This window comes from Montipora foliosa, chromosome 11 (assembly GCF_036669935.1).
Source record: "Montipora foliosa isolate CH-2021 chromosome 11, ASM3666993v2, whole genome shotgun sequence".
Lineage (NCBI taxonomy): Eukaryota > Metazoa > Cnidaria > Anthozoa > Scleractinia > Acroporidae > Montipora > Montipora foliosa.
This window is the reverse complement of record NC_090879.1, coordinates 8,955,660-8,973,931: the sequence shown is the minus strand read 5'-3', so window position 1 is coordinate 8,973,931 and position 18,272 is coordinate 8,955,660. Positions and strand designations below refer to the sequence as shown.

At 38.9% G+C, this 18,272-nt stretch overlaps 2 protein-coding genes across 3 annotated transcripts in view; one reads left to right on the top strand and one right to left on the bottom strand.

Annotated features, from left to right (window-relative positions):
- Positions 1 to 4,186: 4,186 nt before the first annotated feature.
- Positions 4,187 to 17,143, top strand: LOC137977671 (proline-rich transmembrane protein 4-like). 2 transcript variants are annotated; one of them, XM_068824960.1, is made up of 3 exons: positions 4,187 to 4,344; positions 4,446 to 4,531; positions 13,398 to 17,143. In XM_068824960.1, the coding sequence occupies exon 3, from the start codon at positions 13,413 to 13,415 to the stop codon at positions 14,574 to 14,576; it is 1,164 nt and encodes a 387-aa protein (XP_068681061.1). In that variant the 5' UTR covers positions 4,187 to 4,344; positions 4,446 to 4,531; positions 13,398 to 13,412; the 3' UTR covers positions 14,577 to 17,143. The 2 variants fall into 2 exon arrangements, with proteins under 2 accessions (XP_068681061.1, XP_068681060.1); XM_068824959.1 differs by lacking the exons at positions 4,187 to 4,344; positions 4,446 to 4,531 and adding an exon at positions 8,301 to 8,627 and having other exon boundaries at positions 13,398 to 17,142.
- A 735-nt stretch (positions 17,144 to 17,878) lies between these two features.
- LOC137977672 (protein CUSTOS-like) overlaps positions 17,879 to 18,272 on the bottom strand; it is a 5,764-nt gene continuing 5,370 nt past the window's right edge. The window contains exon 6 of the mRNA XM_068824961.1: positions 17,879 to 18,272. This exon is cut by the window's right edge and continues 98 nt beyond it. Coding sequence (XP_068681062.1) covers positions 18,216 to 18,272 — 57 coding nt within the window. The 3' untranslated portion in view covers positions 17,879 to 18,215.

Below are 18,272 nucleotides of genomic sequence, written 5' to 3'. Positions count from 1 at the left end.
AGATGACGGTTAATTTCTTTATTATTCCCTGATTGGCTAAACTTTCGAACGCTAGAATATTCGAAGTAAACAAGAAGGAAGCGCATTTAAACTCAAGAGGACATTAGAATTTAAAACATGCTGGTACATTTTGCTCGGCGGATTCACCAAATATAGCATTTACGTATTACACGAAACAGTAACTGCCACACAAATAGGTTGCGCGCATAAAACAGCAGACTTAATATCAAGTACAACCATTTAATTCATGTCAAAAAAATGAATAAATGCCGGAAGAGCTTCTTCCTGTAGTATAGCCTGAGAAAAAGATGAGATCATGACAATGAATGAGGTGACCATTTTTAAGAAAGTCACTTTAAAAATGCGTCGTAAATCGTGACCATTTTGTTAATTTTTTTACTGCCGCTACTCTTTTGTGGTAATTTCGACAAGATGTAAGATTTTAGTGAATCTTACCATCGTGTTTCCTTCAAAAAGCAAAGACATTTCCCCAAAGAGCCGCAGAGGAATGATGGAATAAGAGAATTTTCATGCTTTAACGGCAGTGTGCCGTTGGTCGTTTCAAGTAAATGCGCTCTCGGCTTTTAACTCTGCCAAACATACACGTGAAATTGGGAGTCTTGCCCCTTTTAGGTAAAGTATTCATGATTTGGAACAGTGCATTGCAACGAGGCTTTTACATAAACCACCCTGGGTGCCAGGGGAACTTTTTGTGATGGCGAGCGAGCGATGGAATTCCGAGGACGGAGAAACTGACCCCTCAGGAAACTAAAGAATAATAAAGAACTGCTTGCTCTTGAAGTGACTGATGTCAAGAATCTTGCCTTCCTTCTGACTGAGAAATAATTGACTAACCTGTATTGTGCACGTGTGAGATCAATCAGTATTTCAATTAATCCCCTTCAGCGGATTAGAGTCTGATATAAAAAGAAGGTCAACTGAAGGAAATATTTAATGACCGTGTGAACTCAGTGAACCTCAATTTTTCCAACGTTGTAGCAACCTACTTCGATTTCGTTCAGTCACCAGTTACTCGTAAATCAGTTTGAAACAACAACAAAAAAGATTCCCTCTGAGTTGTAAACCCTTGATACTAGTGTTTTAGAACAATTATGGAATAAAAAGCTTGAATTTTTTTTACTCTGTCACAAAGCATTCAAAGTATGGTTTGAAATTCTTTGCCTTTTTTGCCATGCGGCCCAATCACAATGATATTCATTACATTTTGAAAGCTAAATTTGAAAGCTGGGAAAGCACACGAAGTTGCCGTTCGATAATCCGTCCCAGGATTTCCCCGCACGCACGCCACACGCAACCTCGCGTGCAGCTTTGAAATTTCGGCCATTTATCATTTCTTTCAGACTGATTCCGGAATGATCCGCACGGCTGGAGCCTTGGAACCCGAGGGGGGGGGGGGGGGGACTTCCTTATAAGCGGCTAATGGATATGTGCCGCTGGATGGGGTCGCATTTTCACGACTGGATTGACTATAATGGGTTTACATTTTTAGTAGAGTTATTAGAATGGGGTCGCACATTTTCGGAATTTCTGGAATAAGAAACTTTTGGTAAGCAGGGATTTAAAAATAGGAAGATCCGCCGTTAAAAAATGGTTCGTGCTGTTGTTTTAATATTTAAGAGTCGGCTCAGTATGGTACGTTTGTAAATATTTACGGCTAGCAAATGTACCAGAATGTTTGTACTGTAAGTGAAAAGTAAAGTGTTCTACATTCAATTTAACAAACGTGTCAATTCATTTAAGGATGACCTACTTAAAAGGCTTTATAAGGTAGAGGCATAATCAGAAAGTGACTAAGATGACATTTGCTCAAAAGTGACTAAGAAGGGGTCGAGGATTGGCCACAGAATAGACTATAATGGGGTAGGCTTTACTGATTAGAGTGTAATGTGGTGTAGGGGTTCGGAGAGGCCAGCGGAAAATACCCAGCAAAAATTGACCCAAGTACCCCCTGGGCCTTGGATAGGAAAAGTAGTGTATTAAAAGGAAACCCTTTGGATTTGAATAACAACATGAAAATTCGTGCTCATTTGTATTTGTTGGATCCAGTGATTCCAAAGACAAAATACATTGATAAACCAAATTTTCTTTCTGACCACATATTCCAATTTTCAACCGAGGTCTCCATAGCTTACCCTGGCAAACAGAACAATTAGAATTATTTTTGCCCCTCTTGAAACAATCGAAATCGAAAATCGAAATTAAGTATGCGAGAGACTTGCAAATGGACAAAGTTTTAATGAAGATATGCAAAGATAATAAATTAAGAGAATTTAATTCAAGAATAGTGGTCACCAAGACAGAATTGTTTGTGAAGAGACAATCTCTCAAGTGATTAATTGAAAAAAATTCTTTGCTGAACCGATGTCACTGGACCTGACTTTCTTTCCAGAAGTGGTAGAGTGGTTCACAAAAGAATATATATCAACTAATTTCTTCATCCCCAATAGAATTCCTCTTCGGTAAGGAAATAGATAGCAACTATATAGGAAACTTAATCCTCTTCTTCGTCAAGTGTTATCTAATGTATATAGTCTACTACTGAAATTAGCGTATGAGCCCAGCGAATTGACCTACTCCCCACTGAGTAGCTTCATAGCTCAGTTGATAGAGCTTCGCAGTGACATCGCAGGGGTCATCACAGGTTTGAATGCTGTTGAGGCCAGCTGTCGTTTTAGAGACAATCAGCTTAAGTTGTCCAGATAACTGCAAGAATTTTTTTTTCTATTTTTCGTCTATAGTCAACAATTGTCACACAAAGATCTATCAATTGGAAGATTTCAAACCACTCTCTTAGAGATGCATATCTTAGTGGCAAAATGAACAAATACTGCATCTGAGTGACGACTGACAAAAGGAACTCATTACAAATCTATTGTTCTCGTCTTCCAACATGGCAGGTGCAGCCACCTATTGTCCTTGTTTAACTTAAGATCTGTATTGTAATGTATTTAGTAACAGCTAGCCAAGCATGCGAGAAAAAACTACGCAATACGGGATTTTTAAAATGTCTTGTATTTATTCTCGTTTATTCTCATGTAAATGTAAACATGCAGGTATCTTTTGTGTACTTGTGCTAAGTGCAGCCAAGTGAAGAAAGGTAAAAAAAGACAGTTATATAACTGAAGCGGTCTTCTCGGTTCGAACTTTGAAGGTAAAGGTATATCGATTTTTTTACCTGGGCCACTTGGATCCTTAATTCAGAAAATTTAATTCGCAGACCAAAAAAGCAAGTAGATTAACAAAGGGCAGTTATTTCTATTCAAAACTACATTTTCAACTTTAAACAATCATTGGGTATCGCAACTCGTTAGGACCTAGTAAATCAATTTTCTGCATTTCCGTGCACTTTGCAAATTAAGAACACTTAGTGTCCTGGGGGTTTAAATCATTTGACACTTCGTAAATGGAATGTGAAAGATAATGTTGAGTATCCTGAAAATAGGTCTTAGATGTTTTTTTCTTTACTCAGCGTGGTTCATTTAAGAGGGTCAATGACACGGACTGCTTCATGATGACACGCTCAGTCACCTTCTCAATTCTGCAAGAATGGACGACGGTATGAGAGTTTTGTTTAATTCGGGGAAATATAACTCAAAATGAAACTCAAATAGACGTGAGATTGTTTCAGGCACACCAAACATCAGGGATGGGGTTTTCAGATTTTTCAGTTTTTCCGCGATCTGCAAAAATGAGAATTGTGCCGGATAATCAAACAACAAATTTATGAAATTATGATGGCACATAATTTCTGTTGTAAAGGCTTTCACGGTCTCCTTTGTTATCTGCAACAAGTATTAATGTGTCAAAAGACTACAAAATGCGTGCATTTAACATTATAAAACCTTTTAGTCTCATGGGCAGTTCCGTAAACAACGAGACACAGTGGAGTGACAATTCCCGACTACAGGTAAACAATCCCAAAAGTTTTTACTGCTCACGAGCAAACAAACAAACTTTCAACTTTTTTATTGTAGGTCGGTTTAAGTTGACCAGCGTCAGAATAAGGCATAAAACCCTTAAGCAATATCCGTAGCTATCAGTGCACACTGAAGACAATATATGATATGAACAAGCCAATCGCACTCTCGCGTTGAATGAAAATAAATGATGTGTAAAGAAGAGAAGTCATGATCAATATTGGCCATTTCTGTTTTTTCATTCAAAGGTGAAAAACTTAATTACGCAACTCAATGGCCGAAAACTGTGCATAGTACCCTTATCGCTCATGGTGTGCTTGACAACTGAAGAAGTAAAAAGCTGGCATCACACTGGATCGGTGAAACGTCAAGTCAATTAAAGTGTCCACTAAGTGCTAAATTTCTGGTGAGGTGCCAAACAGCTTCTGTTTTCTTCGAAGAGCCGGTTACGAACGAAAACAAAAAAATAGAACATTTGTGATTTCAATCTCATCTTTATCACTGAAGGCTACATCGATTACCGAGGGCAACCAATGCTCAATCAGAACTGAGAACGCAAACCTACTGCAGCTTTACAAGGAAACTTGGCGCCGGTAAGTGCTCGTTGAAACTTAATAATTGGTGATATCTCTTGTTCAGGTGCATTAACTGAACGAGGAAAGAGTATTCGAATAATTACTGTGGTCTTCGTCCAAGTAAGAAGACAGGCTTGTTTTATTAATCAGGGCCAAAAAGACATGCTATTCTCTTAACTGAGCTAATACTTCTGTAGATTGAGATAAAACGGTCAATGAAAATGAACCCAAGCAAAATCTTGGGCTACTTACTGATATCTTGGAGGATTGTGCGTTTAAAATTCATCTGGGAGTCAAATTTTCGTGAATCGTAGTTGGTCAATATACTCACCCGCATTAGTTCTTCAATATCTGACATCTTGTATCGAAATACCAAAAATCTGATCACATGATAACTGAAAAGATTCATAAGCTCGTAAATCCGAAGGGAAATGGAAGAAAATTTGAAATCAGGATCCAAGTGACAAAAATTATTTTCAATTCACAGTTAAAATAAAAACCACTGCGTAATAGAGGAAATGAGCCTTGGTCCTCTGAGAAGAGATTTATACCTCTATGTTTGTATTTTTACTCGATCGTATTTTCCCATGTTGAGTTATGGTAGTTGTAACGTACGGATTGGGTGTTGTGACCCACGCACTCAACTCAGCCTACATCAGTGTCGAATCAAACACTTCTTTTTGAGCTAACGGTTTCATGCCGGCTCCACTCAAAATTAGTTATAAGTGTTCCCTCAATGATCCATATGAGATAACATCAGTGATACACTTTACAGTGATTGCTCGAAGTAGCTGACATGGGAAAGTTCGATCTTTAGAGTTTTCGCGAGAACAAACTGACCTGCGAAGTTGAAAGAGACCTAAACAAAGTGATTGTCTGGTAGGGCTCCAATACTGACTGGTTCAAAATGGTGAGAACCTTTTTCTCAGTGCACCCGTGTGAAACCACGTTCGAGAAACAACGAATAATTATTCAAGATTCCTAGACATTGTGCCGAATCAATCTGATGTTCATGTAAAGGATGAAAATCATTGAGACGTTGTAGCAGAGAGAACATTTTGAACACGGTGAACTGTTTTACACATAAGTAGTAGTTAAAAATTTTTTGCCTTAATTAATGGGGTACAATTTCTGAAGTAACGAATTCAAAAGATTAGTATGCATCTTCATGTATATTAACCAGGGAACCATCAACTCCACCCTTGCCAACTCATTTGGTGAGATGACATCTCAGTCCAATAAAGAAAAGATACAACTGAAACAGTTTAAATTGGCCGGGAATACTGATGGCTTTTCTTTTCGCAAAGCTATTGTCTCAATGTTGATTAAAATGCATTTTTTTTCTGGGGGTAACGTTTCAGGCCAAGTATTTTCACTTCACTTTTTGTTTCTAATTACGTTCGAAATCTTCAATTTGTTTCTTTTCCGAAGTATTACGTAATTGTAATGAAAAAGATGTTACGTGTTAACCCCGGCGTTCGAGCCTCAGTGACAGAGAATCCGAACTAGTAATCGGCGGAAGGTCATGTTCAACTCCTGTAAAGGAACACTTGGATTTTTCCGAGTTTCCCCGGGTCAACATAGAAACCTAAATTTCATCATTTTATTACGTAATTCTTGAAGTAACATACATTGTTTCATGATTTTATTGCTTTTCCTTTTTCGCATTTTGGAGGCAAAGCTTCACCAGTTTAAAAAGGAAAGACAGAGCTATGCCTGTAGGTTGAAAAGTGATATCGAAGCAATACGGACTGGGCTAAAAGTTTGTCAAGTGGCAACCGGCTGCCAATATGCTTTGCAGTCAACTTGATACATGCAGGGGGATCATGAATTAAATACGCTTAATAAACTTACTGAAACCCCAAAAATTATCCAAATTGCATCCCGCTCGGTGTCAGATGCAGTAAAAAGAAACGCAATATTTACGGTTACCTTACTGATACTATGACCACGCAATACAAGGCGTTGTCATCGTTACAAGCATGGAATTCTTTTCTTGGCAAATCGTTTATCAGCCGGAAAGAGATCCAAAAAACGGTTCTCATTTTCATGTAATTATCGGATGGAATGAAATATCATGATATTAAATTCTATCAGGAGGATGAGCTCCTGATTTTATTACTCCAGTTTGTAGATCCATCACTATTTCTCCCAATCGATTAAAGGCTAACGAGTAATTTTCAGGCGCGGCGAATTCTCTTATCGTAAATGTGTAAATAATCAAAACAATTTGACAAATGCTTGGATCATTACACAAGACATTTTTTCTGTATTTGAGTTCAACTGGGATCACGTGACTTTGGAGCCCTTTAAAAAATTATGCAATCGATCCCGAAACTGACAGTGGCTCTAGTTTCTTTCCCCTACCGTCCTCTTCCCGGCTTCGAACAATTAAAATGAAGATACTCGATTTAAGTAGAAGATGGGAAAAAAAGTGATGTCGTAGATCTCGGTAATGTGTTCAAATCAAATGATTTTCTTTACGGTAGTGAAACAAAACTGGAACAACTTGATAAGAAATAAAGAATGAAAACAGACGACTCCTACTGTCATATGGTTAAGATCACATAAACACAAATCTTTACGACATAGCCCAAACACGACTGTTTGCATAGTTTGTCGTCATTTGCGGCCACGGCTTTGTAAACTTTAACAAACTCACGAAATCAGTCCAATATCGAATATATGATACACCGTCAGTGCTGGCACATTACCTACAGTGAACTACGCGAGTATGACGAAATCAGCTATTTATGTTTTTTGCTGCGTAATTAAGAATCATTTTTTCACACCGGCTAGACGCTTTGCGTCAAACGATAGAACAAAGTGGCTGCAAATTCGGCTAATTTTAAAAACCAATTCATTCTCGTGGTTCCTCCTGACTTGGCTGATCCCGTGTTCGACCTGAGGGAAGTCGGCGCCATCCCCGGGCGGGGCGCCATCTCCATTGAAAGACACTGCCAGGACGACCATAAAAGGAAAGAGCTCTGATGAACAAATAAACAGAGCTCCTATATAGACTTTGAATGTCAGTGGTATGTAGCCTATTAAAACCAATGGTCGTTTATGTTTGGCCTTGCAAGATTTCAGTCTTATAGGAAAACTCAAATAACTGAACAGACTTCCGTTGTCGGAAAGTCCACAAGGCGGGTGGCATGGTTAATTGGAAGGTTCCAGAGGCTTTGTTCCGGAAGCAATTGCGAACAATTTAATTTCGATTCATTTCCGGTCCTAAAGCAGTTTCTGAATATATGTAGGGTTTCAGGGCATGTTCATGCAAAAGTACTTCTCCTACTTTGAATTGTTACTAAGTATCTCTCGCAGTAACAATCATGACTTGGTGCCTGCGGTGTAGTTAAGCCAACGTGACTGGAAAAGAAAAAAAACAACAACAAAAAACAAAAACAAGCAAAAAAAAAACCCCGCAGTAAGTTGAAGTCGCTTTAGTACTTAATTCTTGTAGCCATAAAATGGAGATATAGTGGTTTCCGGACTGTTGAAGTAAATGTAATGCCCGGAAGGCTCTTTTGATGAGTTACAAGATTTTTAGAAAGTGTGCGTGGTATGGTTGTAATCAAGCTGTAAGGTCACATGATCTGTTCCACTAACTTTTACCTCCTACGATTTCGCGTGTTTAAGAATGCCATTCGCTGTCATTCGAAAACAAAGAGGAGTTTGAGATACAAATTCTAATATTGACCATAAATAATTAAAAGGATAACTCATTTTGCAGCCTCTCATTTTTATCAGACCTGCAATATCGATTAACGAATATTATTCCCTGCGCTTACTGGTCACGTTTCGCCACTTCGATATCGACACTCTTGGTGAAGGTTGCGGAATGCGCGTGTTTTTCTATCTTGAGTCTACGAATTGGTCTCTAGTTGGCGTAGAAGCAGGGAAGACGTATTTCATACCATTCGTGTAGCAGGTGTTGCGTTCACTAACCAAAAGAAGCGGCTGTGATCATTAGTTATAAACAGCGAGTCCGCAACAACAAAAGAGTGTATTTTCCGTCATCATCATCCCGCCCGGGGCAATTAGTGTGAAATTATCTTTACGGAGGGAATACAGTTTACTAATCCACAGTTAACAACTATACGCTGAAGAAAAGGTGAGACTGTTTCCATTTAACTTTCCCGGAAGTTTTAATTTTGCGTGTTTAGACAAAGAAGTATCAGATCTGGCATAAAAAAACTATCAGTGAAAATTGAAAAAAAAAATAACTTTCTAGGAAATGCTTTTCATTTTTCGTCTACTTTTATTTCATAATCATGCTGGTTTTACTGAGGCCTTGAGCTACATTGCAGGATTCTCGGCCACTTATTTGCTGATGAATAGCGTGTATTGTTATGATACGATTCGTTCTTCAAACGCGATGCTGCTACGAGATCACAATCGTGGCCGCGTATTCTGCAGTTACTACAGGGGCTCGTTTCTCGAGATTATCGGAACGTTTCGGGCTCTCCTCGGGTGTCACAATTTCCTCTGTTTCTTAAAAAAAGAAAAATGGAGAGCTATTTAGCCATCAAACTCCACCACCATTTTTCTTTTTGTTACCTTGAAAACAAATACCAGTCTATTAAAACAAGCGGATGGCACATTCGGATGTGGCTTTTCGGACCCGAAATGTGTTCGAACTTTCGAGGAACGGGGTTCCAGGCTTTCTTTTTCCGCTGTGCATTCTTGTTGCATTGTTAAACAGAATCACCGCCAAACAAAAATCGATCAACTTGATAGTCTCTCCTTAAAAGAATACAGTTCAAGTCTGGAAGCCAATTTTCTTTTTTGTGGTCAATTATAGTGGTCTCCTCTTCAGTCAGTGGCAACTATCCTCATTTAATTCAAGGGCAAGTACTGGTCATTTATATTGCCCTTAGTGGTACGACGATTTCATTTTATCTTGGGGACAAAATCATTGTTGTTTGTTTCTAGTTTAATCGCAATAATGAAGCTGAGACCTTTGACCGCCTTCTTTAACGGAAACTTGTTTTCATTTCTGTTTAAAGCTTGAGTCCAGACGCCAAAATAGCGGGTTTCGTTTTTCGTGACTGCTACCGCATCTGATAGTGGTCGTTTCGCAAACTTGTTAATGGTGACACTAAAATATCCGCTCGTTCAATTTTTTGGCACCACTGAGAGGCACTTTTTCGTGGCTTGAATCTTATCAGCCTCTCTAACATATTATCATTTTTTTTATAAACAGCGGTAAAAAAATCCTTTCTGTACAGGCTAAAAAAATTAAACTTCACTTATCAATCACGTGACTGGCATAGACATAACAAAATTTGATTTGCAAACTGGACCATGTCTCTGCAAAAGTTACTCTAGAGGAAAATTTGCATTCAAGTTATTTCTTTCCCGAAATTGAATACAATGTCAAAATGAAAACAACTTAAAACTAGCGCACAAAGTGCTTTTCCCGTGAGCCCATCCGTAAGGGGTCTGTCAGCTCTTAGAATGGAGCAGATACATCGCTTTTGTTTGTTTTTTTTCGAATTGTTAGGACTGTCTTAGCGGCTTTGTCTTTCTCTTAAAAGACATCGAAGTTTTGTTGATTCTAGTTGATGCCATTTCGCAGGGCTTAAATTACTTTAAAAGGCTTTTCGCTCATTCACTTCCATATGTCGTATCTGGAGTTGCCCTCTCAGTAGCTCCGCGTAACGATAAACATTAATTCCTTGAGACAACGAGCTGCAGTTTCCGATTCTAACTAGACACTCGTAATCCGGGTGCAATGGTACAAAATCATCTTTGTAAGCGGAAGCCCGGCTGATAGTTCTTTTTGACTACCGTTTATCAGGATATCATTCTCCTTGTTTAAGTTAAGCAGGGTGGATTTCAGTGCTGGGAAAAAAGGAATTCCAGACTATAGGATTTCACCTTTTAAGGGTAGTTTCTCTTCAAGATGGTTACAGGCACGATTAAATGAGTGCACCATAAATAGAGGCTTTTTAAAAAATAGATGCATAGCAAATAACGAGGACTTTCGATCGCACTGACATATCGGGAAGAAACGCCTGCTCGTTTGCTGGATGAAAATAAAATTCAGTACAAATAATGATTATGTACCGATTGTAAATTTACTTTAGAGATGCTGAAAAAAGAAAAGTTTGTGCCTTTACCTAATTTTAGAAACTGTTGGCTTGGAAACCATTTGTTGTTATTTGAAACAATGGACACGCATATCACAATAACTTATCAGGGAAAGCAGTTTTTGTAGAATATACTTACGGACAAAACTTGAGAAACTTCACCAGACGGGAGGAAGGTATGCTTTTGATCAATTGTACGGATGAAGAAATCAGTTGTGGCCGGAATTTTGTCAAGATGTTGCTGGTGGCAGTCGCTTGCCATGAAATATTATTGATTCAGCCAAGTTTATTTGAAATAATAATATGCATGAAAAAATTGCTCGATTCTGATTGGCTGAGAGCAGTGCAGTTCAAGTGTAACACAGTGCAAAAAGTGTAACACCAGTGCAAATTACACATTGAAACTCTGGATTTTGATTGGCTAACAAACAATAGGGTTTGGTCAGAACCAATAAAATCTTTTGTTTTCAAATCAAGCGTGCGCCCTGGATGGCGGATTTTTCCCTGATTGCGTGATACGCGTGCGTTTCTTTTGCTTAACCATCACGAATCAGTTTTTCATGTATGTTATAAATAAGTAATCACATGATTTTTCTGGGATTTTTCTTTTGGTCGTCTTTGAAATAATTTACTCGTGCTTATTTATTCCAAATTGCACTCGAAATCATGTGATTATCTATACAAATCGCACCATTTTTGGTTCTAAATCGCACCCTTTTTCAGGCCAATGAGAAAGGAACACTAACACAAAACAACCAATCACATTTCAAGGCTTGTTTAAAGAAACCAATCAAATTGCGGAAAAATGAAAGACAAACAAAGCCACTGTGTGGCCAATTTTGCAACTTTTGTTCCCAAAACTTTACTTTAAAAAAAGATTAAATTTAATTACTTAAATTTTCTGAACGATGTTAATGAGCTCCCTCAGGCTGAAAACCTACATTTAAAAGGGGAGTATTCAGACAACAAGTAGCATTAAACTTTTAACTTCTGACTGCACATTGAGATGGATTCCACATAAGTTAGGGTTAGGGTTAGTATCCATTTTGTGTCCGCTTTGTATATAAACCGGCAACTAGATCAGTAAAAATATTGGTACTAACTAAAATACTGTGTTTGAGCGATTGAATTGTGGGATTTAATTTTTTGGATGTAATCAGTAAAATGGTACGTGAAATTTTGGTATGAAATCATACTTATGATTTCAAATCGAACTCGCGCTGAGCACTAGTTCGATTTTGAAATCACACGGATGATTTCAGACCAAATTGCACTACACTCAGTGGAACTACCATTATTAACCCTCGGTTTCTAGAGAGGCTTGTTACGTTCCTTCCCAACCATGATATGATACCACAAAGGCAGAAATCCAAGAGGACAGACCCAAAAATAAGACACAAACAGCAGTGATAAACATATTGAACTTTTTCATTTTGATAATGACTTGACGTTTCGTATGTGCTCTACATACATTTTCAAAAGTAACCGTTGAAATTTAAAACAGCTATTTATATATAACAAATCGGATGAGGGGACTGGAACCTAGATTAAGCAAATACTTAACAGTAAAATATATAATAATAATAATTATAATAATAATAAAAACAGAAAAGATTAATAAAGCATCAGCTTTTCACTTCCGACGTTGACGTTGAAAGCTGGCTCAAGTTCTTGAATAAAGAAGGTCTCTTTTATTTTACAATGAAAGTCAATGATAGTTTTACAATGATACAATGATATTTTAGCGAAGGGAAAAACTGACTATCATTGTAAAATAAAAGAGACCTTCTTTATTCAAGAACTTGAGCCAGCTTTCAACGTCAACGTCGGAAGTGAAAAGCTGATGCTTTATTAATCTTTTCTGTTTTTATTATTATTATAATTATTATTATTATATATTTTACTGTTAAGTATTTGCTTAATCTAGGTTCCAGTCCCCTCATCCGATTTGTTATATATAAATAGCTGTTTTAAATTTCAACGGTTACTTTTGAAAATGTATGTAGAGCACATACGAAACGTCAAGTCCAGGGGCACCCAACGACCAATTTGTTGTAAAATGTATTATTATACCCCAGTTAATGAAAATAAATGTTATTAAGGCATTTTTAGGTGTTTTTCAGTGTTGCTGGGAAAACATTATCTGTTCCTTTTTCCCAGCAAGACACACAAGAAATTTCCCAGCCAGCTAGATACAATTGGTTGGTTTCCCAGCCGGCTGATCAAATTTATTTCCCAGCCAGGAATTCCGCGCGCTTTCAAATCCCTCGATCCAAAACGACCGAACAAAAGCGACAAAACCGGGACAAAACAGGTTTTTTCCGCAAGCGCAATCACTCTGACCAGCCGTCGTATGTTTGTGACTATTCTCTGGGAGAGGGAAGGGGTTCTTTTTTTTTTTTTTTTTTTTTTTTTTTTTTTTTTTAGTCGTCCTCAGTCTTCAGAGTTTCTACAGCCAGCTCGGGTTGAAATGCTAGAAAAAGTCAGTAATTCCCAGGCAAAACCTCTATCAATAACAAAATTTCCCAGCCAGCTCATCGAAACACCTGTATTTTTGCCAGCCAGCAAGATTCCTCTGGGGAACAGATAATGTGAGGAACAGAGTCGTTGGGTGCCCCTGCAAGTCATTATCAAAAGGACAGACCCAACTCTGGGAACTCGGTGCACCAGTCTTTGTGAACAGTGCGTGCATGGGTCCTTTTGCCTTTGTTCTCTAAACCTCTCTTTCAAGCTGAATTTTAATATATCGAAAAAGGCATATTTCAAGTTTTCTTTTTCTTCGCTTGTAGGTAGGTAGCCACAAAATGACGAACTCGACTCCGTCAAGTGAACCTGAGAGTGCACCAGAGAGAACTCCGAATTTAATTCCGCACGAGGAACCTACGAGTGAGCTTGCTTTCGAGCCCCTACCACATTGGAACCAAGCTCTAGAAACCTGGAAATGGACCTGGGAACTTCACTGGTTGGGCCTCGGGACCATGTTTTCTCTACTGGCATTTTATGCTCTGTGGTCACTTATTGATTTGGCAAACAGGAAACACAGACGAAAGCCCCTTATCGCGATAGTCATCAGTTTTCTACTTCTACTATTTGCTTCTACACGAGCTGCGTTCTTCTTTATAAATCCTTATGAATCCGAGCAATGTTTCTTGCCCGGCGATTGCCCGGTGATATTAACCAGGATATTGTTTGGTATCGCCTACCCGTGCATTACCGCATCGTTTTTCCTAGTTCACTTGGCGTTTCTTCAGCTATCCAAACTTACACTATATCCTCAAAAACTACAGAGCGTAAAATTTGTGGCTTGTGTAATTGTGTTCCATTTTTCGTTGTCTTTGGTTACGGAAGTAATGATATCGCTGTACGCAGACTGGAGAGCTTTTACAATCGCTTGCGAAACGTTTTTCCTGTTTCTGAGCTTCATACTGTCAATGAGCTTCATTTACAGTGGACGGGTGATTCTTAGATCAGTGCATGAATCTCGTTCATCCGTGCGGAGGTTCAGTGACCTTACAACCAAACAAGCACCCGCTCCGAATGTAACTAAACTGGTAAAGATTACGTACATAACAGTGGTTTTGGGTTTGATAAGCGTTGTTTTACAGCTGTACTCAATCTTCGTGGTGCGTAATATGTACTCTAGCGATGGGGCACAAGTACCCGAACCTTGGTCATGGCTGATTTTTGAATCGTCGTTTCGACTCGTTGAATTTGGTCTTGGCTGCACACTGGCCTACGTTAATCCGCGTCAAGTCTCTGGTAGGAGGAGATCACGGAGCAGCGTATTTCGAAAATTCAAGATGTCGGGAGGATGGTCTATTTACGGACAGAATCAAAGCAGTGGAGACAATAGTGCTTCAAATTCTGCAACGGCAAACAATTTAAAGTCAGCTGAATTGGGGATCGTGAACGAGGGTGGAAGTTTTGAGTTCCTACCGGAAAACTCGAAGCAAATCACGGCTCTGTGACAGGATTCAGTGACTGTAATGAAGTGATCTCCAGCAACCTTCACGCCTTTGAAGGTGAAAATGGACAGAACAGAGTACAGTTGCAACCAATTATCATATCTCCTCTGACTACAAAGTTAGACTAAATAAGCAGTTTTAGTATCACCCAACTAGTGGACTAATGCAAATCCTGCATTTTGATTGGCTACGCTACTCGAGGACTATTAGTAATAGTCCTCCAGTACCGAAAAGCGTGACGCTTTCTTTCGTTTTATTCCCAAATAAATATTTTTTCAACTTGCATTTGCTATCTTTATTATTGCCTTATCTGTCCGACTAGTTGGGTGATACTAAAACAATTAAACCCTTCGCCCTCAAGGGCCACAGGTCAATAGCCCATTCGGCTACGCCTCATGAGCTATTGACCCGTAGCCCTTGCGGGCTACAGGTCTAATTGTTAAATACGACGTGGTCAAAAAACTCATAGACCGTAATCACAAATGGCTGTCAAGAAATAATTCATGGTCTTTGTGCTAATCATCCTGACTAGCCTCACTTAGGAGCAAAACTTCTTTTGAATTTTGTTCGTGCTAACTAGGCTAGTGCGGATGATTAGTATAAGGACAAAAGAATATTTACTTAGCCACCGTTTATGAATACGGTCTATTGAGCAGAGCGAAAACTGCTCTGGCCGATTCTGAATTAGCTGGGTAACTTCTCTGCGGACCAATCACACAAATGTAGATTTCAAGTTAGTGCGTATTGTATATTATGCATGTTAACTGTGATTATGAATGTTTTTTTTTTTAACGTGGGAATGATGGTCGATGATACAAGGGAATTTACATGACAAATATCAGGCGTTTTCCAAAATCTTGAAAAAGACTTGTTTGATCTTCGTTCACTCTTTCCTGTTAGCTTCGGATTATTTTGCTAATATATATGAAAAATAGCCTACCAAGCCTCATTTCAGAGCAAGAATTATTTTCAATAGGCCATTTCCGAGTTCATGTCTGCCTCCTCTTCAAAGCCAGTCTGAGTGCGAAGTTTTTGTGATGGTAATAAGTTCTACTTTAAATATGAACTAATTTTCATAAGAAAAAATTTGCACTTAGACTCCCTTTAAAGAGGAAGCAGACACGAACTCGGAAATGGCCTATTCACTGCATGGTATCGGAACCTCGTAGGCTAATTTGCACTTGGACAAAAGAATTATAGATTGACCGCCATTTATGAATAAGGTCTATGGAGTTCAATTTCGAGAAAATTAGTGAGACACACATGCGCCGATTTTCAAAGTCGTCCCCAGGGTCTCTCATCTTCCTTCCGCTGGAACGGGGAGCAACGGAGAAGAGAAGGGGAGATGCGAGACCTGGGAATTAGGTTGTAGTTACTTCCCTCATTTATTACGTATGCCGCTCATTGTCTGGCGCGGTTAAAGGGAACCTCCAAGTCAATCTGAAATATTTTCAAAGGAAGCGTTTGCATCTGAAAGAAATAAGTTTTTGAATCGCCTATTTTTGTTTTCAAATTTTGCGGGCGCCGCCATCTTGAATAATTGTGACCTGTTCCGGTTGCCCTATTGTTACTGGACAAAAGCTCTTTGTGTCAGAACAATAGGGCAACCGTAACACGTCACAACTATTCAAGATAGCGGCGCCCGCAAAACTTGAAAGTGAAAAGAAGCGATTTTAAAATTCACTATTCCTGATATAAACACTTTTTTAAAAACAAATTTCGAACAAATTTGATTGTAAACATAATTTCCTTCGGTTTAAACTTATTCTGTAATAAGAGTGGAGATTCCCTTTAACAAACAGATTATATGTTGCCAAGCTTCCCCAGGTGGCGTCAAAATGGGGTGAGAACAAAAAATTGGCATGTATATATGTGTTTTGTATGATAAAGAATTAAAATTTCTTGATGATGACGTCAGCTGTCTCTGTCATCCAATAGATCGTTGGTGAGAACCAATCAAAATGCCTGCATTATTGCGCTTTTTTTATAAATTTGGATAGTTCTTCGAAAACAGCGATGCAAAGTAATTTGTGACGTTAACAGGGTATCCAACCCGTTCCATTTCATTGCTCGGTCATGGATCAAACTGTGACCACTTTTCCAGTCTTTCAAACCATATTAAAAGAAACAAAGAGGATATTTGTACGGGACTCTTACACCAACCCGTTCATACGGGAGTCTTCTTAGAATGATTATTGCAGGTTCAATAACACTCGGGAAGTCTTATCTTGTCTTAAATTCTTTTATATACAATTCAGAAATCAAACAACGGCATTGACGCCAGTTTAATTTCTCGAAATACCTCTTCCGTTCGAATATTACCGGCCATCTGACCTGCCTTGTGTTTCTCGCGTACAATTTAAGTCTAAGCACTAATTTCAAATAGCGCTGATAGTATGAAGTCTAAGCACCCATTTTAAAGCGGTTAGCTTTCAATAAATGCGTGACTTTGTCGTTCAAGGTTAGGGTTAGAACCTGTAATAATCATTCTAAGACTCACGTATGAGTAGCAAATATAGATCGGTGTACGGGTACCGTACGAAAAAACACTGCCAAAAAGAACAAAGGTTGTAAAAACAAAAACAAAAAATGTAATTTCGGAGACTGAATAAAGTGGAAAAGTTTGCGATTTCTTACGCAGAATGATTTACCAGTTTCGAAGACAATTACTGGAAATTATTCGAAATTCTATATACCCTTTTCCTCCCTCCCCCACGGGCTGCGGATGTCCATCCTATACTGTTATGGTCCCTTCGCTTAAACGAGAAATTGAAAGTTAAACTAGCTGGCATTGATTGTTTAAGTGGTCCATCCAATGAACAGTCATTTATAGACCAAAACATAATCATATTGTAATTTGGAAAGACGGCCTGCGTTCATTTCTTTTCTGTCCCGGCCTGTAAAATTGCTTACTTAAAACACCCGCCTGGTATGTTAGCTACGCCACGCTGATGAGGCCCAGCAAGGCCGAAACAGCTGTCCATGGCTGCTAATTGACCGAGTGGGACGGTTGTGCGCATGCGTGATGTGTTGGCCACACGGGGTTGGTGTTAGAGTCATTCTCGTCACCAGAGCCTTGGATCGACCCAAGGCTCTGGGAAACTCTATGTAGGAAGTTCCGGGCAGCGCTCCTTAATTCACAAACGTTGAATCGCAATTTTGATATGTTTTCATGTTTATTCAATTTCAAAATGGTAAAATTGTCCTCAATCGGTGATGTAACAAGCGTGCCATCAGCTGACCGTCGTGAAAAGAGCGCGAAATTTTCCCGCCCTTTAAACCACATAAAATATTCGGATGAGAAAAGGAAGGGGGGGGGGGGGGGAAGAGCAATTGGAGACTTCAAAAAGTTGTGTCTGTGTTCTATTCTATAAATACAGCTTTTTGCACCAGACACTAGACAACTTAACAGTTCTCTTGGGCTAATATTGATAACCTATCAAATAACCCCTCCATTTCTCTTCTCGTTGTTTGCCTCCAAGCGGCTACACGGGCCATGCTGACAAAGCCACGTGCTCCCTGCAAGCGGTGCATGACATTTTGTACCAAATGTTCTTAGTTCACAAACATATTTGAGTGCAACGAACTAAGACAGCCTAGGACGTGACATTACATACCAGTTGCTGTCTATATCTGAAATAGTCACGTTTTGTGTTTTTCTTTCTTGGATTTCTTGAGTTTCCTTTTCCTTTTAACCTC